The 22364-nt window shown below is 36.5% G+C and overlaps 1 protein-coding gene across 1 annotated transcript in view; it reads left to right on the forward strand.

The window, feature by feature from the left end:
• LOC105537003 (chromosome unknown open reading frame, human C8orf34) overlaps positions 1-22118 on the forward strand; it is a 371753-nt gene extending 349635 nt beyond the window's left edge. Inside the window, 3 exon segments of the mRNA XM_011976495.1 lie at positions 18923-18986; positions 21330-21374; positions 21376-22118. Of these exon segments, the coding sequence (XP_011831885.1) occupies positions 18923-18986; positions 21330-21374; positions 21376-21402 (136 nt within the window). The 3' untranslated portion in view covers positions 21403-22118.
• Positions 22119-22364: the final 246 nt, after the last annotated feature.

The following is a 22364-nucleotide window of genomic DNA, read 5'->3' on the forward strand; positions in this document are numbered from 1 at the left end:
AAAAGACATAACACTCAGTGGAAACAACTAAGAATAAAACAACAATAGTAGTACAATAAAAATACATGAAGATAGCTAGAAAAATGAGCTCTGAAAGGAAAAAAAACAAAACTTTCTAGTAATCTGTAGTAGGTTCTTTCAGAAAATCAAAAGAAATCTTGATACTTTTCTTCTTTTTAAAAAATTTATTTATTTATTTAGCTTTTAAATAGAGACAAGGTCTTGCTATGTTGCCCAGGCTGGTCTCAAACTCCTTTAGCTCAAGTGATCCTCCTGCCTTGGCCTCCCAAAGTACTAGGATTACAGGTGTGAAGCACCACGTCTGTTTTTGTTTGTTTGTTTGTTTGTTTGTTCGTTTTTTTCAGATGGAGTCTTGCTCTGTCACCCAGGCTGGAGTGCGGTGGCACCATCTCGGCTCACTGCAAGCTCCACCTCCCAGGTTCACACCATTCTCCCGCCTCAGCCTCCCCAGTAGCTGGGACTACAGGCACCCGCCACCACTCCTGGCTAATTTTTTGTATTTTTAGTAGAGACGGGGTTTTACCGTGTTAGCCAGGATGTTCTGGATCTCCTGACCTCGTGATCCACCTGCCCTGGCCTCCGAAAAGTGCTAGGATTACAGGCGTGAGCCACCTCGCCCGGCCTTTTTTTTTTTTTTTCCTTAAACAGAGTCTCACGCTGTTGACCAGGCTGGAGTGCAGTGTGCAGTGGCATGATCACAGCTCACTCCCGCCTGGACCTTCCCAGGCTTGATAATTTTTTAATCCCATGTCTTCATTTTCAATATATTATGAGCTTTAGAAAGTTCTAAAGCTTCTAAAAAGTTCAGGGCATCTAAACTCTTATGAGATGATAAATCTCTAAATTAGGTATATCAGACATCTGCATATTTATTATGTTACTATCATAAATATTTTAGGATTGATCTTTAACCAATAAATATAAAAGTAAGGTGAAAACAATTGCTGTTAATTATTTGGTAAAAGCAAAACATTGCAATGCCAAATTGCGATTTTTCACTATAATACTGGTTGTAGAGAATTATTTGGATCTGAATAACTTTTTTACAGTTTCTAGAGGGCAAATGCCTCTGAATCATTCGTGTGCTATTCCTATTTTGAAATGTCCCCCATGTTTGTGGTAAAACTGTGATATTATGAAAGGTCCAATTGATTCGTAAGTCCCTAGAAAAAAATTTAAATGGTAACATTTAATAACATATAAAACTTAATCTCACCACATAAACTATTATTAAGTGTAATGGAAAAATGTGTCAAGTTGCTCAACAACATATAAGGTTACATGCTTCAGACTACCTGCTTTGTTTATTGACGTGTCTTTATCATGTGCGATAGTCACCAGAAAATGTCTTAACAAGCATCAGAGAAGGCTGTATTTAAACCATGAGATGACAGAACTATTCTTTTACAATGCATAATTATTTGGATTGGAGCAATGTATGGAGTTAAAAGTCTTTAAAAGTTAGAATAGGGGATACATGGCCCTAATTTTTGTTATTTTTAAAAATCAGAGTTATAAAGGAGTGGCACATGTTTTTAATTATTTTATTAAACACTTTTTATTTGTCTTGGAATATTCTTATATTTGCTCCAGGTGTGGCCTAAAACTACAAAATAAAAGAAAATCTAGTTCATTCTTTAACCTTGACGGATGTAGGTTACAGGGCAGCCTTATATCAGATGGAGCATATCTTTCGCAAGTAAAAATGTATTGGCTGGCTGCAAGCAATGCCTATTGTTTTTCTCTATGGATTGTTTTGTATATTTTTTGTCACTGCAAGAACTTGAGCATATTCACACCAGCCAAGGTGTTTCATGATTTTCTTTGGCTCTTTTTGAAGCATTAACCTGCTTCACCTTCTCAAATTAAACAGATCTGGGATTTTTGTCCCAAACCAGGAATTTAGTTAAGATTTTCCAGTAAGTCTCATAAACCCTATGGGCCAGATTACCCCCTTAAAGCAATCATATTTGTGGATCTTGAAAAGTCAACATACATATATTGAGAAGCTACCATATGTTGGACTTTCTTGTATGTTTTTCCCTACCAAGTTATAGAGAAGTACATAAGCATCTGAAGCATTAGGCACACTGTTTCTTAAGAGAAATAAAATGTTAAAGAAACCATAGGAAGGAAATATCATAGAGCTGAGAGTAGAAACACGAGATTAGAGAGATCTTCACGAGGCAAGTGGTGTTTGAACTGAGGGATGCATAAGATTTTGAAGGGCAGGGATGGACAAGAAGGTCATATAAGCAAGAACCATAGCATGGGCAAGGGCACAAAGACAAGAAGAACATTGGTTACACTTGATGGCCCAGGAAACATAGCAATTAATACTGTTTGGGGAGACACATTAGATACAGTGGGCAAGAGGGAAATATGCCTGGAAAACTAAGTCATGAGAAGAGCAGAGAGGGTCCAGGTTGTAAGGATAAAAAATGTGAATTGATTAAGTAGATAGTGGGGAAATCTTTGCATAGTGAAGAACTCTAATGAGAGCATTTATATCTGTAGCTTTGGATTCAAATAATTTAAAACTTGAGGAGGCCCTGGTGTCTGGTTCTTTGCATATGTCGTGAATTGATGAGAAGAAAATTGGGTTCTAAACTACCTCTGCACTAGTCCCATCTCAAAGAGTAAGCACCTCCCTGAGACATGCTATTTGCACAAAAGACTATAGAGTAATTTGGATTTCTTTTAGAAAGCTATCTATCTTCTTTATTAGGCAGAGAGTAAAGATAGACCAATAGTGCAGCCTAGCTCATAGGAGGGTGAAACAAATAATTTAAAAAGTGCTTTTTAAAACTTTGCTGTTACTGAGTATAGTTATTAATCTATCAGCTAAACAACAGTAAGTATATGTAGCTCTGGGTTATATTTTTAATTCTGTAAAACTTGATTAATTTCAGAGTAAGCCCTTACTTGAAGTTCCAAAGTATACACGACTACTTCCTATAAATGGATCGCAAATGTTATGTGGCTCTCTTCTCACTGTATAGGTAGTCTCATTGACTCATAACATTTTAAAGATAAGAAATATCCACCCAACCTCTTAATTTTACAAGTGAGGAAACTGAAGCCCAAAAGAATGACAGTGACTTTTCATGGCTGTTTAGCTACTTTGTTGATCAGAGGTCAGAAATAAAAATTCTACGGAAGTTAGCACACTGCTTTCTACGTTCATCGGCTTTTTTTTTGCTTCAGTGTTCATGTTCTGAATCCAAAATTAAGAATTCAGATTAGGCCTCTTTAGATGAAAAATAAATGCATATACAGAGGAGGGATATTCAGGGAATTTATTGTCTATGAGGCCATGTTTATATATTTTCTCTTGTAACTGAGATTTCTTTCTTAATTTTAGATATAACTTTTGAGAAAAACTGGTATTTTGGAATGACTTACTGCTTTTGTTAAAAGCCTCTCCTGGGGCTCAAGCTGATAGCTAAGGCTGGCGTTTCAAAAGGCACTGATTGTTTATCTTTGTATTGTAATATTTAAGAACAAGGGATTATGAACTGCCAGCCTATGGGCTGGGTGTGTCTGCAGATGTGCTTTGTTTGGCCGTAACAACCTTTTAGCAAAAATAAATCTAACATTTAAAAATTAGGAGATCTCAAAAAGTTCAGATACTCTCTTTGAAAAACAGAAGATACGGCAATACTAGGCTTGCCTTCCCTCATAGTAAGAATTAGCTTGAGCTGAACACCTGTCCAGTTTGCCATAGTTTCTCCAACTTCAGAATGTTTTCCAACCAATTTGTTTCACTCATTTACCTTCCATCCCTACCTCGGTCAGAATTTAGGTTGCTATCTTTACCCTCTGATCATGCAATGAGTTTTTCTTATTAGCCAAAATCATTTCCCTCTAGCTGCCCAAGGGTTTTCAATTCATACTGTCATACTGCATTTAAAAAATGTTAACAGTGTCTGAATCCTTTCCGCTAACCAGCAGCTTCTTTCACAAATATACTCTATAGTGTCGATAGGATTAAGTCCACAAAGATTCACATTCAGAACTTAAGGTAAATTAGTTTTGTCTGATGGCATTCAGGTAATTCTCAGAATCTATCTAATGGAAAGAGGAAATATGATGCTTTAATTTGAAGGAGATATATTTAATAAGGAAAAATAATAAATAGTAAAATGAAAATCACCTACAATCTCACCATCCCAAAATACTTTCTGTGATTACTTTGTTGTTTTTAATGCAGAAATTTTTTTAAAAAATGATTCTCATGTTCATTCTGTCTCACACAGGCTTTTGCGTACATGCATATTCACACCTGAGATCATCTATACAATCATCTATACAATAATATATGATAATATACATTCGATATACAGTTTTATAAAGTGGCTTTAGCATATATTATAAATATTTTCCATATTGTCAAATAGTCCTCTGTAAGATTATTTGTTTATTTATTTTTTGAGATGGAGTTTCATTCTTGTTGCCCAGACTGGAGTGCAATGGCGCAATCTTGGCTCACCACAACCTCTGCCTCCCAGGTTCAACTGATTCTCTTGCCTCAGCCTCCCGAGTAGCTGGGATTACAGATGTGCACCACCATGCCTGCCTAATTTTGTATTTTTAGCACATACGGGGTCTCTCCATATTGGTCAAGCTGGTCTTGAACTCCCGACCTCAGGTGATCTGCCCGCCTCAGCCTCCCAAAGTGCTGGGATTACAGGCATGAGCCACCGTGCCCAGCTGGTGTAAGAAGATTTTTAAAATAAGTACATAGCATTTTATTATCTGGACATATTATAACTTATTTAATCACTCTTCCACAGCTCATATGCCATTGAAAACGTATTACTATTATTATTTGAGACAAGGTCTGTCTCTTGCTGAGGCTGGAGAGCTTTGGTGTGATCTCAGCTCATTGCAACCTCTGCCTCCCGGGCTCACACCATCCTCTCACCTCAGCCTCCTGAGTAGCTGGGACTATAGGTGTATGCCACCATACCAGATATATATATTTTTTTGTGTGTGTGGTTTTTGTGGAGACAAGGTTTCCCCATGTTGCCCAGGCTGGTCTCAAACTCATGAGCTCAAGCAATCTGCCCACATCGGCCTCCCAAAGTTTTGGGGTTACAGGCATACACCACCATGTCTGGCCTAAAATTATTTTAAACAATACCATGAAGAATATATTTGTGCATTCAATTTTACATGTATTAGTGATACATATTTTCAGAGTTTATTAGACAAACCTTAAAATTCAAATGTAACACAGAAATCTCTAGAAAATACAATTTACCAAAGCTGACACACAGGAAATACAAAATCTGAGTAGTCATATATCTAAAAAATTAAATTCATAATTTAAAAACCTCATATAAGGACCGGGCGCGGTGGCTCACGCCTGTAATCCCAGCACTTTGGGAGGTCGAGGTGGGTGGAGCACAAGGTCAGGAGTTCGAGACCAGCCTGGCCAATATGGTGAAATCCCCGTGTCTACTAAAAATACAAAAAAGTTAGCCGGGCTTGGTGGCGCATGCCTGTAATCCCAGCTAATAGGGAGGCTGAGGCAGGAGAATTGCTTGAACCCGGGAGGCAGAGGTTGCAGTAAGCTGAGATCGCGCCATTACACTCCAGCCTGGGTGACACAGTGAGACTCCGTCTCCAAAAAAATAAAAAATAAAAAATAAATAAAAACCTCATATACAAATATTTTCAGGTCCATATGGGGCCTGAATTCTTTTAAACTTTTAAGAAATAATTCTAATATTATGCAAACACTTGCATAGAATCCAAGAGGAAACACTTCCCATTCCATTTTATAAGACTAGCTAACCTCGATTCCAATACATAAAAGGAGTTATAAGAAAGAAAAACTTTTTGCCAAATAAGCCAATTGACTTATGAACATAGATATAAAAATTCTAAACAAATTGGTACTAAACCAATTCCTATCACGTATAAAGGATAATACATCCCTGCTACATTGAGTTTATTACAGAAATATATTACCAAATCAATTTTTGAAAATTTATCTCGAAATTAGCCACACTAACATAATAAATGAGAAACATGATGTCAATAATGCATAAAAAGTGTTCAATAAATTTTGACATCTAATCATGACAAAAAATTCAGTGGCTTTGAACTGTAAGAAAAATTTCTTAATCTAAAAAAAAAGTGTATTTCCAAAAATCCTACAGAAAACATCATACTTGATGAACTACTGACGCATTTCTCTTTTAGGTCAGGGATGACCTAAAAGACCAAAATTTCTACAATAATCAAAGGAGACCAAAATTTCTATGATAATCAGGAAAATCTAAACCATAGTTTTTCAATATGCTTTGATACCTTGTTAAAATATACAGAAAGGCAAGTAAATCCTTACCTTTTAAATTTATATCTATATAAATTTATAATAGATTATTATATCGTATAATAGTTATTATAAATAAAAATATAAAATATATATAATATAATATATCTATATATTTATATCTATATAAATGTATTTATAATAGTTTTGTGCAGGTAATAATGATTGAGCTTCAAGGCTGTCAGAATTATATTTCTTAACTTAGATGGTGGTCAATGGGTCATGTTTTTTAAACTGAATTATACTTTTCATAGTATTTTTTGCACATTACATTTCACAAATTAAAAAATAGGCAGTATTGAAAGTGTTCTTGATTTTCTAATAGCTTAGAATAATATTTTTGTGTTGCTTATGAACATTTATTACAAACATTTCTATGTAGAGAATTGAGTTTGGTAGTCCATGAAAGGTTCACTGTCAACTGACAATTAAAAAAAAAAAATCATCAATAGCATCTTCAATGTATCTGCAGTGGTAATGAGTCTAGTTTCAGAATAATTGCAGTGTAACAAAACATCCTCACTGATGTAAATCAATTTTCCTCAGCTTTGTTGTCATTTTCTCATTTAAGGCCCTATGTATTGAAACTTAACAAGAGCCAAATCTGCCATCTTCAAACTTTTGCAATTGTTTTATACTGCTCATATTTTCACCTCAATTAAAATAAAATACCCCTGATGATAGATAGCATGTTACTTATTCTGTACTTTTCAGATCATCTTGACTAGAGATTTAATATCTAAGTACTAAATAATATGCTTTTATGAATCAAATCAGATGCAAGAATTTTATAAATACCCTTGAAGAAATATAATATTATTTTCATCAGTCAGTATGGTAAAGCTAAGTATCCCCTTTATTAATCGCACATAGAATTTAAGAAAACCAATTGGGTTTAATTCATCTAATTAACTTTAACTATAACCTTCAATTGAGAGGCCAAGGCAGGCAGATTGCTTGAGCCCAGGAGTTTGAGACCAGCCTGGGCAACATGGCAAAACCCTCTCTCTACTAAAAATACTTTTAAAATTAGGTGCATATCTGTATTCCCAGCTACTTGCTACTTGGGAGGCTGAGGCAAGAGGATCACCTGAGCACCTGAGGTCGAGGCTGCAGTGAGCTGTGATTGCAGCAGGGCACTCCAGCCTGGCTGACAAGAGTAAGACCCTGCTTCTAAATAAATAAATAAATAAATATTGAAAGACAAACTAGGCCGGATGCGGTAGCTCGCGCCTGTAATCCCAGCACTTTGGGAAGCCGAGGCAGGCGGATCACGAGGTCAGGAGATCGAGACCATCCTGGCTAACACAGTGAAACCCAGTCTCTACTAAAAATACAAAAAAATTTAGCCAGACGTGGTGGCGGGTGCCCATAGTCCCAGCTACTCGGGAGGCTGAGGCAGGAGAATGGCATAAACCCGGGAGGTAGAGCTTGCAGTGAGCCGAGACTGCGCCACCACACTCCAGCCTGGGCTACAGAGTGAGACTCGGCCTCAAAATAAAAAAAAAACAAAACAACAACAACAAAAGAAAAACTAGATTAAGATGAAGGATTCAGGCAGAATAAATACCCTCAATTTTTACTCTCTTCCATTCCTTCATTCTTAGCTGAGGCTCCTTACGGCAAAAGCTGTATATAAGGAGAGAGTTTGGGAGTTCTGTTGATACAGACCGCAAACTTCAGTCTCCTTAAGCAAAAAGCTTGGTATTAAAGACAACAATTATATCTGGCAGAAAAATAGAAGATATCTGGCACAAAGTAGATGGCCGCCTCATTGAATTTCAGGCTTGCATTTTTTTTCTGATATGTGGGTTTAAGTTTTAAATGTTTCCTTTAAGTCCAGCTTTATTGTCATCCTGCATTTATTTTGTTGAAAGAACAAGCTCTGTATGGATGGTTTAAATCATTTGAAATGTGTTGAGACTTCCTTAATGATCCAGTAAATGACCAGCTTTGGGCAAATATTTAGAAGCACCAAGTTCTAGGAAAACAATGGTAAAATGTATTTTGCTGTTGCTGAGTGCAGTTTTCTTTACGTGTCCGTTAGGTATAGTTGGCTGATTGTGTTGTTCAAATATTCCATCGTCTTACTGTATGTTTTGGGGGCTGTTGTTTTATCAGTTACCAAGAGATATGTGTCAACACCTCCTGCTATGATTATGGGTTTGACTGTTTCTCTTTGTATCAATTCCTGCTTTATACAGTTTGGTGCTATATTATTAGTTTTATATAAATTTAGAAGTGTATCTTCCTGGTGAATTGAACTTTTTATTATTAGGAGACATTTCCCTGTATCCCTAGCAATTAATTCTGCATTAAATTCCACATTCTATGACATCGGTAACCCAGCTTTTTAAAAATTGGTTTATATGGTGTATGATTTTTATTCTCTAACTTTTCATCATTTCTGTATTCACATATATCAGACAATTCTCTTCAAAAACAACGTGTAGTTAGGCTATTTGTTTAATCAATTCTAGCAATCCTTTCTGTTTAACTCATTGAGTCTACTTGTGCATAGTATAATTATTATTATAGTTATTTTTTTAATTTACTATATTATCAACTTACTTTATACTTTATATTTTATTTTCCCCACTATGTTATGTTTTCATTTTCCCTCTTTCTTGCCTTTTTTGGGATAATTTTTTTGTTATTGCTCTTTTATTCTATTTTAGCTTGAAGGTTATATACTCTTTTAAGATTATTTCAATAGTTGTTCTTGAGATTGCAGCAATGTATTGCTTAATGTGGAAAAGTTTCAGGTTAATTGGTCCTTTTATATTTTAGCTTTGTAAAACTTAAAACATTTTTAGCTTTGTATCTCTTCATCCCGAATTTTACAGGAGTGTTGGCATGTATTTAAATCCTCTATATTTTAAAACACCATAAGGCTTTATTATTATTTTAAAATATTGCCAATATCCATTTATATTTTCCCAGTTTTATTCTGTTTGTCACTATTCCTTTTTTTTTCAATATCTCTGAAATTACATATTGGATCACCTTTGTTCTGCCTAAATAACAAAAACCAATATTTGTTTTAGTTTGTAATTACTGGTGGTGAATTATCTTTGCCTGAAATTTCTCAGTTTCTGCTTTTAAGGGATATGTTCACTGAGTTTAAAAATCAAGAAAGTTTTTTTTTCTTTCAGCACTTCAAAGATACCATTTCATCTTTATGTTGAGAAGATAAAATGGTATCTGTCATTTTATTTTCACCTGTTGATTATTACTACTAATAATATTTTTAGTCACCTGTTAGATTATTACTTCTTCAAATGTTAAGATTTCCCATTTGTCTTTTATTTTTGCAGCTTTATCATGGTAAACCTACATGTGATTAAGCTCAGTTTAATCCTAGGTTCTTTGTATTAAACTTGGATGATCACAGTGTTTCTAAATCTATCGTTTTTATATGTTTGGTAGTTGTGGATTGTGCCTTGTTCTCTTTTGAGTCTTGTTTTGGTTCCTCTTCCATTCAGCTATTGCTGCCTAACAAATCACCCCAAATGTTATTGGTCTAAAACAATAATCACTCATTTAGTACATATATCTGCAATTTGGGCAGGGCTCAGCATGGAGGCTCATGCCTTTTCCATGACATGTCAGCTGCAGTGATTTACCTAGAACTGGAGGATACACTTGCAAGATGGTTAACTCTCATGTCTAGTAAATTGGTGGTTACTGTTGGCTGAGAGTTTATTCAAGGCTGCTGACCAAAGACCTTGATTTCTCTCCTATAGACATTTCCTCATGTCTATAGGAAATATAGACCTCTCCATGAAATATTTGGACTTTTTCACATTATTGTGGCTGCATTGTAAGAATAAAGACAGGAAGTGGAAAAGTCCTATTCCTTAAGTCCTGAGCTTGGAAACTCACAACACCACATTGGCCATCTTTGTTGGTCAAGCAGTCATAGTTAAAATAGTCAAGGTCAATGGACATAGTTCTACCACTTGGGAAAACAAAAGAATTTGAAGACTATGTTTTAAGATCACCAAAGCCTTCAATTACACATATACTAGACATTCTAACTATATGCAAAATAATTCTCCTTACTTCCTGCTCACATATTTCCATCCATTTAACTCTGAGTATGATTCTGAATAAATGTAGTTTGTTTCTCTCTTTAATGCTATCAAATTTGCTGTTTAATATATAAGTTGACTTGTAATTTTGTTTATTTTGGCATTTTTATTTAGTTCATTTGTAGTTTCTACTTCTTTCTAAAATTCTAGATATTATCTTTAATTTTCTTATTAAGCATGTTTATTTTAAAATCCATGTTTGATAAGTTTATTATGTGATTCCTGTGGGTGTTTCTATTCTTTGTTATTTTTTCTTGGCTTTAGAACACATGGCCTTGTCATCATGTGTGTCTGCTTATTTTTGATTAAGTGTTGAGCATTATATATGATATGTTGCAAAGATAATTTGAAGCCTATGGTGATGTTATCTTCTTTTAGAGAGTATTTTATCTTGCTTCTAGCAGAGGTACAGGGAAACTAACAATCCGAGATTATTTGAATTAAATAAAAAATCTAAAAGATTTTAAGTTGGGCTTTATTCCTTGCAAGGGCTGTATATTTCCATTTTACTCTTAATCTTCCAGTGTGGCCTTTCAGTCTAGAAACTTAAAACCTAGGGAATTTATTTGGGTCACATTTCTCAGTAAGATTACAACTACACTTTCTTTTTTCCTTTAGCCTGGGAGGATTTTACAACCCTTCTTTAGGGTCTCAGCCTCCCAGGAGTCTCTTCTGAAATTGGTAGATACCTTTAGAGGAAGCATGTCTCCAAATTGTATGCTCATTTCTCTTTATTTCTTCATTATCTGGGATATTGGCCATTTAATACTTTACTGCTTTGATAGATGTTTGGTGCCTTCACACAGATTTTTAAAAATATTTTATCCAGCTATTCTATGCACTTTCAGTGGAATGCTTAATCTGAATAATTTATCCTGCTGTTACTGGATAGGGATTTTTACACTCTAAAATATTTCAATAAATTTGGGCAGAGCCAGTAAATTTTCAGATTTTTGCATTTTGTTTTCATGGACTAAGAAAATATTTACTTTTTAATGGTTTTTAGTTTTGCCAAACATAGTATGTGCTTGGTAAATATTAGTTCTAAGTTTTACTTTTAAGTATATACCATATAAAATGGTTTCTACTTATGAAAAGAGCAGCAATGAAGTCATCCTGCTGTATCTACTGGGTTTTACATCTGCAGATTCAACCAACCACGGATCAAAAATACATATTCAAAAACAAGAAATAATAAAAAAGTGTAAAAACATTCACATAACATTTATACTGTATTAGTTATTATAAGTAATGCAGAGATGATTTAAAATATATGAGAGGATATGCATAGGTTATTTGCAAATACTGTGCCATTTTTTATAAGGGACTTGAGCATGCTTGGATTTTAACATCCACAGGGGTCTTGGAACCCTTAGGGACAACTGTATTTAGTTTATCTGCTCTCCTACAAGGACTTCAGTCTTTTGCTTATTATTAGGTTTCTATTTACTTTTACTGATGTAATTATTGACATAATAGTCTCACTCCTTTATATAGTTTTGTTGCCAGTCACTTAAGTGTTCACTATAATTTACTAATGATTCATCTTTTCTTCTGAGCATACACATCCGCCACTTAACTTTCTCAGTGGGAGGCTAATTTCCTTTTTCTGGAGGCTATCATGAAGTGGAAAAAACCTGGGAGTCAGAAGACTCAGCTAAGGTCTTGCTTCTTCCCGATGGTCCCAGACTAGTAAATTGCAGAGAAAGGGCTTGCACTCAAGTGCATCTACAGTTGCCCAATTGTCAGATTTTAACTATCAGGGATATACTAACTACATGAGAGTAAAGGCAAATGCTCTCCTCTAGGGTTCTCTGCTAAATACTTTCTGCCTTTTACTTACTAACTAGAAATGATTTCTCTTTTCACCTGTGAAACTAGAGCTCATTTTTCTGTGTCTCTTAATTATTCTATGGCTTCTACATTCAATTTATGCTTCTGATACAATTTAGCACTACAGGGGAAAGGTTTTATAGTCTTAATTTGGGGCAAAAAGAGTGACCTCTCTATTAGATGAGTTCATGGGTGATATATTTATCTTATGCAATGCTCTTAGGTGCTCTCTCAAGCTGAAGGAAAGGGTTTTGGAGCCAGCGATGGTGGTGCATGCTTGTGGTCCCAGCTACTGAGAGGCTGAGGCGAGAGCTGGAGTTGGAGTCCGGCTTGAGCAATTAAGAAAGGAAAACAAAAAAAAAAAAGAGAACCCATTACTCAGGATTTTCACCATGTAAATATTTCATGCTCCTGATTGGGGGACCCAGAGCTATACCATCATTGATCCCAACCTACCTTAGTGTTTCATTCTCCTTTTTCCTCCTACTTCAGACTTAAGTGAAGAAAACCAATGAATAAACTATTCCCTCCAGCAGATGTTACACTGTATTTCCATTGTTTGAGCTAGTATAGAAGTTAACTGGCATGGTCTCATAGGAGGTACTCTGAGGATAGACATGGTGGCTGAAGAAACTACTTGTGTAGGCATAATAAAGAGGGCATGTGAAGATTAAAAAGAAGAGCTCTAAGCCCAGAGCTCCAAAAGTATGACATAATAATTTTTTCTTACTGAGTTAGCATATATTGTAACGGAGAGCTAATTGAATAATAAATTGAGAAAACTGACACATAGCCTAATGTCAGTCTTTGGGGATCTTTGGGGTATTGCTTCACCAGCTGGAAACATCTGTGGCCAGTGGTACCTTTGCCTAGTTTTGCTTGCGCCTGCTGGTCTCATCCTGCCTGCTTGGCCTGGCAGGCTGTGCTCGGCTCATGCTACCCTCCCAGATTCCATGCCTGTCAAGGTCAAGCCAGGCACAGAGTAGTAAGGGGTGCATGAGTGAGCAGGCACAGGGTCTGGCTGCTGCACACAGCCAGGCATGCTGGCTGCGGGAGGGCAGGCAGCTCCAGGCACCAGTATGGGTGTTGGCTCCTGTGAGGCTGCAGCTGGACTAGGCATACCACAAGCAGCTTCTGCTGTTGACACTGAAGAATGTGGTGGTGCCTGTAAGTTTGGAAATGCCAGGAACCACAGAGCCCCAAAGAGGGTGTCAAAGCCCTGACTCAGGGAGCTCCTAGGTCTGGGGTCCCTGCAGGGCCATAGCTCTTCTCTCCTTCTCATAGCCCACACGGTGGTGAGTGAGGGGCATGTTTCAACCCCATTTGTGTTATAGTTCTTTCAGTCCCGCTATCTGGGAGTTGAAAGTTCTTGTCCTGCATCCAGGAAGAATGAGGTACGCATACAACTGGAGGGTGAGTAAGGTCAAGAAGTGCTTTATGGAGTGACAGGACAGCTCTCCAGTGACTCCAACTGGGTAGCTCCTTTCTGCAGGCAGGTCATCCTGATATCTGCTCAGCTCTCACCTGAGAGGAGACCCACAGTGGGTAGCTCCTCTCCACGGACAGGTAGTTCCACATTTGACCAAGTCTGGCTGAGTCCAGGTTTTTATGGGCTTCAGAGGGGAGGAAGTGTGTACTGACTGGTCCGTGGGTGGGCCCAGGAGAAACATCGTAAGTTCTCACTCTGGTCTGCGGAACTGGCAGCCCAGCCCCCAGGCTTCAGTTCATCCACAGCTTGAAAGTAGGACTTTACTGGGGACTCACCCCTTTCTGCCCTGGAGCATGTTTACCTCCTACCACCATCAACCTGCCATTCATGGTGCCCATGGCACTCAGATTGTTTGTGCCATAGGGTGCCTGTAGACCCTCACTGAACTGCCCTCAGCACTCCGTCAGCCCTTCTCCCGTGCTTGTGGGTGCTCAAAGCCTGGAGGGGGCTGAGGCAGCAGGGGGCTGGCATGTCAGCACTGCCCCAAGTGCATGGACACCCAGTTGGGTTGTGACAGTGCCCGAACTGAGCCACAACTTTGCTCTGAGATCAGAGTGGGCATCAGGAGTCGGGGAAAGACCAGGCAGTGGGAGCAGTCACTTCTGAGCCTGCAGAGGCAGGTGGTCTTGCTGGGCCCCCAAGAGCACAGGGATGCCTGGGTCCAAAGCTGTGACTGGGCAGCTGCACCTGTGCCCTTTGGGTGGGGCTACCACCTGCCAACTCAGACGCAGGCAGCTTCCACCTTTTCCCAGCTTCCACCGGCTCCATAGAGTGCAGATCCCTGGTCACGCCTCCCCTGCTACAGCTGGCGTCTTCACAGCAGCTGCTCCAGATGGTCTGCTGCTGCAATCACTAACATTAAATAGATCCACCAAATCTCTTTTCGGGAGGTATTTAGAATTACAGCATTCCATTTCTCCTTAAAGCCTGTTATGAGCCATTGACATTTTAAGGCTTATACAGAAACAAATGCATTTCTGAAGGAGGAGGAAATGGGACAGAAGTAACATGTATTAAATTTTGATTCTTATGTGCCATGTAGTGGTATCTTATTTAATCCTTGTGACAATTTATTATATGGGCATTATTAATATGATTTTACAAACTCAGATTTGTTAAATATTTTTTCCCAAGAATACAGAATTAGTAAGTGCAATTTAAGTTCAAATCTAGCCCAAGACCATATCCTCTACTCCGAAATTTCACTGTGTCCCTAAAAGCTAAATAAACCTTTCAGGGTGGGAGGGATGTGTGTAAAGATAACATCAAGAGAGGAATGATCTCACTCTACACTGAAATAGTTTTAACGTAAAGAAAACACTATAAAATAAGAAAATAAGGGAACACAACTTATAAAGAAACTGAAGCAGTAATACATTTGAGTAGAAAATCTGCTTTTAATAGAAACTTCAACTTGATTTAGTTATATTTACAGTGTTCCAAATTATTATCTACAAGCAAAGTCATCCAGAAAATTAAGGGAGCCATATATGATAAACATAAAAATTAGAATTTTGACAGAATAAAATAAATAGCATCTAGTAATTACATTAAGTATGTTTTCAATCCCATGGTAAGCTATTAAAAGTACAACAACTGCTCAAAGCATGCTGCCAAATTTCTTCAAAATGGCTTGTTTTGAAATGTTGACTAAGTATCTCAAAACTGTATATCATCTTTAGTATAATTAAACATTCTTCAGACCAAAAACATAGCTTTTCCTTGTGTTCTTAGACATAAATTATATGTGACTTTCTCTTCCATATTAGGACACACAGGATTATCCATTTTAAAACTTTAAAAAAGTTTTTTAAGCTTCTACCACTTATATAAGGCTTTATAGTTTATACATCGCTTCTACCTAACTATAAAAAATTAGCCTATTAAGAAAAGTTTAATCTTAAAATCCCTATTTTTCATTGTAAATGTTCAACAAATACTTAATAGATGTTTATGCATTCATAATTTTTTTACTTAACAAATATTTAGTGAATCAACTTCATGAATTAATAAATGAATAAATTTAGTTCAAATTGGCTACGTAACTTTTAAAGATCACTTGAGAAGTGGCCACACCTAAGTCTCTATCTTTGTCTTCTGTTTATTCAGGGAGGTCATAACCGCTAGAAACACAGATACATGCATGTAATAAGTGGTTTGTTGATATCTGATAGAAAACAGGATGTGTTCAATGACATATCATATGTTCAATGTGCTGTTCTTCTGTAGTAAACATAGTTCATCAGAGTTGCAATGAACATGGTGCATCAACATAGAATTCACTTTAATCCCAACACGTGCTTTGTCGTGCATTGCCTTAGGAGATTTGTTTTGCTATTTCTCTCTGAAAAAACTTGTAGCATATGGCGTTATCCTCAAGAAGAAATAGTGTTCTAATCCATAATATTATGTTTATTTTCAGAGTTGATGGCCACTCTCTTATTTGTTGTTTCCCCCATCAAAGCTGCTTCATTTCTTACATTCACACAAGTATAGGAAATAATGGGTTATCCCCAGTATAGGGGAGTCCTACTTCAAAAGAGAAGGAAGCAGTACCAGGCTGAATGCCTAAGTAATTTCCATGCAAGAAAAGCCTTATGACAAAGTTTATTTCAGAAACTTGAAATCAGTTAATTCTGTTTTTTGATTCTCTGTTATCCTTGGCCACCCTCCTTTGCCCCATGCTCATCAAAATAAAGTCTTAGCCTGCACTTGTATTGTTGAATATTTTCCAGATCTTTGCACCATGCTCTATGGGACTGGAACTTGATTGGCAAATTGATTGTTCTTCGGTGGTATTAAAATAATACTTTATATGTTTTTTTTTAGTCTTATTTGAAATGAGTTCCTCCTAGAAAACACTGGGTCCCTGTTAGCCTCCACCAGAGGAAGCTGTTGCTTCTTTCCATTGCCCTGTGCCAAGCACCATGAGATAGCATCAACATTCTACCTGAAATTCTTTTTTAAAGGCTCCTACCATTTATTGTTGTTCTGTTCTCGTCCTGGTCTCTATAGTCTTACCAATCACTTTTCTTCATTCCTGTGAGATGCTTACATCTGGCTCACTGTTTTCCTCCCTACCACAACTATTTTCATCAGAAAATTTTAATTCCTACTTGGGTGACTTACCCAATATCCTGCCATTATAATTCCTTGCTTCTCAAATCTAGTTATTCTCGTAGGCTGTATATATATTTTTTCTTATCAAATGTGAAATAGCATCCAACTCTAAAGTCTTACATTACTGTAATCTGCTATCTGTCACAAACCTCCTTCCCTTAAAATTCCTCATTTTCTACTAAACTTGCACTTCAGTCTTGTTTTGGTACCCAGACACTTGATTACTCGTCTATCTCCAAGTGTGTAAGACCACAGCTAGTTTCATCCTTCACTCTAAGGTCTGTGCTACGCCGAAACAGTGATGCTCAAAGTGGAGTTCTCAAACCAGCAGTATCAGTATCAACATCTCTTGTTAATTAGTAGAAGCACAGTTTCTTTGGGCTCCATCCCAGATCTACTGAATCAGAAACTCTGATATTGGAGCCCAGCAATCTGTGTTTTAAAAAGCCCTGTGACTGATTCTTATACACTCTAAAATTTAAGAACCACTAATACAGAGCATGAATTCAACCACTCCCTTGCCAGCAGCTTTAACACCTTTGGGTGGCAAAGAACACTCGAACATAAATAGATCATTATTTTATTTCAAACCCTCCCATGTATAAGATTTCTAACAATTCACCAAGTTCTCCAGCTGTATCCAGCATCTACCTTCTATATACAACCTCTACCTTCAATCCAAATATTTTTTTAGTTCCTATTCATCTAAATTTTAATACTGAAAAATGTTAAATGCCCATTACTTGATCCTTCTAAAGGTGTTTTGCTTAGAACCATCCTCTGTGAAGGATGCTGAGCGATGCTAACTTCCTTGAGGTGACATATATAGGAAAGGGTGAAGATAAAATTTAAACTCGGGTCTAGCTGAATATAAAATCCAAGCTTTTTTTCCATTTTGCTGCAGAATGTATGAAATGACAACCAAATCAATAAGCCATTTCATTCTAGTTGAAGTAGCACTTAACCAATGAATGCTTTATAGGATTTTTAAAAGTGAGTGTTCTATAAAAATCTGTTATAAAATAACTTTGGTAAATATCAGGTTAAATCATTTTCCTTAGTGTAGGACTTCTACGAATCTTTAATGTGCTGTTGTATATTTTGATCCTTAAAAAATCAGATATAGTATGATGTTGTCCAAAATTATTTGACCAATAACCATTTGTTTGTGAATCATCTAGATTAACATCTTGTAGGGCTAGTGTTCCAAGAGATGCTGTGGAAAATTTGAACTTCATCTATTTCCATTCTTTTCCAGACAAGTGGAATTGCTTATCTTTCTTATTTCATCTGCTTTCACCCTCTGTTTTATTTTGCCACTCTTTTGAACTAGAATAGTCAAGCCCCATTTCCCCACTAGGCACTACTTTTTCCTTCCTTCAAAGATAGTCTTATATTCTTCTGCCTCTGGGCTGGGTTCAGAGGAATCACATTTAGCCTATAATGCTATGAACCAGACAATATAGTGTGTTTGCATATATATGTGTACACACATATATATACACATATACACAGACACAGACATACACACATATATATACTACCTCATGAAATCATATATCTTGATAATACGATAGTAATTTATAATTTTGTAGCATCACAATAAGTAGCATGTACCTGCCTGGGGCTGAATAAGCTGTGTTAGGGGAGCAGTCTGCAGAGCAGACCATGGCTTTCCTGCCTAACCCACGCTGGGCATCACAATTATGACTGCAATTCTTATGGGATCTTCACACAGACTATATGCATATCCAGAACACTACCTGGAGGGGCATTTTGCCTTAGATTTTATTGGAAAAATTACCAGAGGTTTAAGTGGAAAATGACTGAATAATGGAATGAGGGTATACACACTACTAAGCAGTTAAAATTTAGAATTGCAGGACACTACATACTATAAATATAGTTTTGATATTAATTTCAATTAATCTTCACTAGAAATTGGTTAAAGGGCTAGGGAATGGTATTTAATCGATGATTTTTTCTGGCCTGGCATATTATCTCTGTTTCTTTCGTTGTGCAGGTTCCGCAGATCTTCTTCTTTGCGTTCCATGCTCTTCTTGTCCTACACTGGTCTACTCTGGTATGTTTGCTCAGGGCACTTAATATCAATGTCAGGTAATGATGGGTACCTTCTAAAACTGCTCAGGATTTGTATTAAAAAAATACATAGTCCTCATGACCTCTAATGAGAATAGGATTTTCTCCAAGTAACTGCATAAGATTATAAGATTTCCTGAGAGAGACTGTGTGTGTGTGTGTGTGTGTGTGTGTGTGTTTCTGTGTGTGTGTGTGTGTGTTTCTGTGTGTGTGTGTGTGTGTGTTCTATAGGTTTTGGAGTTCTCATTTAGTCTGCATTCCCCCCTGCTAAGGTGGGAAGATGGGGATTTTAAACCCTTTCTCCTCGGCAGGAAAAAATAGTATCTACTAGATATATATGGGCTGAAAAACATATTCTCCCACATACAGGCCATGGACTCTATGATGCTATTATATATCCCCTGCAGTTATAGGATCTCAGAACAATTTCATGTCCATGAATGTGAGGCGATTTTATGAACTGGATACACAAAGATAAAAAATAAATCACTTTGTCATCTCTTAAGTATTTACCAGAGAAAAGCAAAGGTGTTGAGCTTGTCCTTACCTCTCATATAATCACAGAATATCAAACTGGAAAGAATTTAGAACCAGCCACTCCTTCACTAACTAATGCTCGCCTTTTCTCTGCAGTAACCCTGCCAGTACCCCTGCCAGTACCCCTGCAGTACCCAGACTCTACATAAACACCTTGAGTAATGGGAAGTTTACTGTTACCCTTGTCTGCTCATTTAATTTTGCTCCGCTGTAATTGCTCTTGACTCAATAATTCTGCATTAGGACATTACCTGAATAAATAATTTCTTCAATGTACTATGATATAGCTATCAGAATATTATGTTCATTGCCATATGTTTTATAATAAAGCATGAAACATGTTTTACAAGAAAACATGGAAAGCATGTAAAAAATAGAAACAACCTAATAACCAAAAAAAGAGATTGATTAGAAAAATTATAGCAATCTGTACATTAGAAAGCTATGAATTCATTATGAAGGATGAGATATATATTAAGGATATAGGTACAGAACTATCACATGGTTCTCTTCCTCAGCCCGTCAAGTGCACTTTGTATGATGTACAGGCATACTGCTGTTCAGTTCAAGAGCTCTAATCAAGTAAATTGTCACTCATGTGATTCATATTTAAAACCTGTAATAGATCAGTAACTACTGTCAGAGAATAGCACATGTCATTATCATGGGTGATACAGCACCAATCATAGGTTTTCTCATCATGGAACTTACTAAATTGTGGAGAAGACACACAGTGAACAGCTATTTATAGAAAAATGCTGCTGATGGTGATTATAGAAGTATGAGGATAAGTATGCACATCAGGAGAGTTCTGTCTTGACTAGTAGTCAAAGGGTCAAGAGAAAGTAATGTCTAAGGGTGAGGCCTAAAGGAAAGAAAGATGCAGTTGATAAAAGAGTTAGCTGGGGTTGGTTGGAATAAGTAAAGCATTCCAGATAAACAAAAAGTGTGTGCAAAAACAACCAGACTCTCCCTCTCTTTCTCTTCCTCTCTAACTTTTCTCCCTCTCTTGCATCAAATAAATATTTACTGAGCAAATGCCACACACAAAGCATTATTTCAGGTCCTGTGAGTAAGATGGAGATTGAAGGTCTTCCTTCAAAATGTTTATGGTCTACATTGGCGAATCAAAAACATTAAATATAACTATGACACAAAGCAGAAAAATCATGTAAAATATTCTAGAAACATGACTATTTCCCTTGCCATTTGTATTAGTCTGTTTTCACACTGCTATAAAGACATACCCGAGACTGGGTAATTTATAAAGAAAAGAGATTTAAGTGCCTCACAGTTCAGCATGGCTGGGAGGCCTCAGGAAACTTACAATCATGGCAGAAGGCAAAAGGGAGGCAAGGCACCTCCTTCACAAGGCAGCAGGAAGGAGAAGTGCCAAGTGAACGGGGAGGAACCCCTTATAAAACCATCAGATCTCATGAGAACTCACTATCTCAAGAACAGCATGGGGGAAATCGTACCCATGATTCAATTACCTCCACCTGGCATCTCCCTTGAGATTATGGGGATTGTAATTCAACACGAGATTCGGGTGAGGACACAAAGCCTAGCCATATCACCATCTAATGTGATTAGAATTTTATACAGATATCAGAAATTGATATATAGGCTGCAAATATGATTAATAGAGGTAGTATTCTAATGTCAATATCCTTGTAAAAGTTCCTTGCAATAGAGGAAAGCATTAAAATTGCAATTTTTCTTTTTTAATATGCTATAATGTAAACATGTTATTAAGCACATTTTCTTCTGTCTCATTTCTCCTCTGCAGGTTTGTGAAACAGACAGAAGAAGTTGCAAGTGGTCCTTAAAGAAATTGCAGTTATTCAAATCCTTATGTATAGTTCTAATTTTATTTACTATGTGTAATCATTTAGAGAATGGTTATTTTTATAATCTCAATAATAAACAAGTACTATTGTAATCAGGGGGTGCCCAAGTATGTAATCAGAGAACACTAATCCTGGCAAAGGATTGTGAGGTGGTCAGGAGGCCAGCTGCCTTTTGACATGGTTAGTGTCCTGGATTTAGATTACTTTATACATAGTTATTAAGATTAATATTTGATATATTAAATATTGCCTGATTCAAATAACTTTGCTTAAAATTTTTCTGTATTTTAACTTGTCTAGGGTTTTCTACTTCTTCTATTTTTATAATATTTTCTCATTTTTTAGATTACTAAACATTATACTTATCCACATGTGCCAAGATGTGCCATTTAGGTCTCTGCAGAAGTCAGCTGTTTGGTATCATCACCTGCCATATATGTTGTGTGCAGCAGGAGTAAGAAGTATATGCTCCGCCACTGCTCTTTCTCATGATTATTTTCTCTATTCCTATTAAAACAAATAATTGTTATGTTAATTCAATAAAGCAAACCAATAAGGAATGAAATGCATGGCCCAAAACATAGAAAATGAAAATCGTTTGACCATTTATGCAATTATTGAATCCAATTAAGATGATCCATTTTAAATTTAATATATGCTCGCTTTTGGAATGTGTTATGCATTGATGCTAAGTGAATGGATCTAAGTAAATCTATTGATATCTCTACTGTCTGTTTTATTTTATTTGTCTCAATCTAAGTTTGCTTTCTGTTCTTTTATGCTTTAAAGTAATTTAAGCTTTCATGAACTTAAATTACAAAACTATGTAACAGGGAACTATATCAAGGAAACAAATGTTAAAGGCCAGAACATGGATAAAGAATTTTTAAAAATTCAGATTGTATAAATTAAGTCAATTCCCTAAATCAAATAATGTAACAATCTTTCTTACATTAACATTTTCTTGTGTATAG

This window comes from Mandrillus leucophaeus, unplaced genomic scaffold (genome assembly GCF_000951045.1).
Source record: "Mandrillus leucophaeus isolate KB7577 unplaced genomic scaffold, Mleu.le_1.0 Scaffold167, whole genome shotgun sequence".
In the NCBI taxonomy this organism is placed as follows: domain Eukaryota; kingdom Metazoa; phylum Chordata; class Mammalia; order Primates; family Cercopithecidae; genus Mandrillus; species Mandrillus leucophaeus.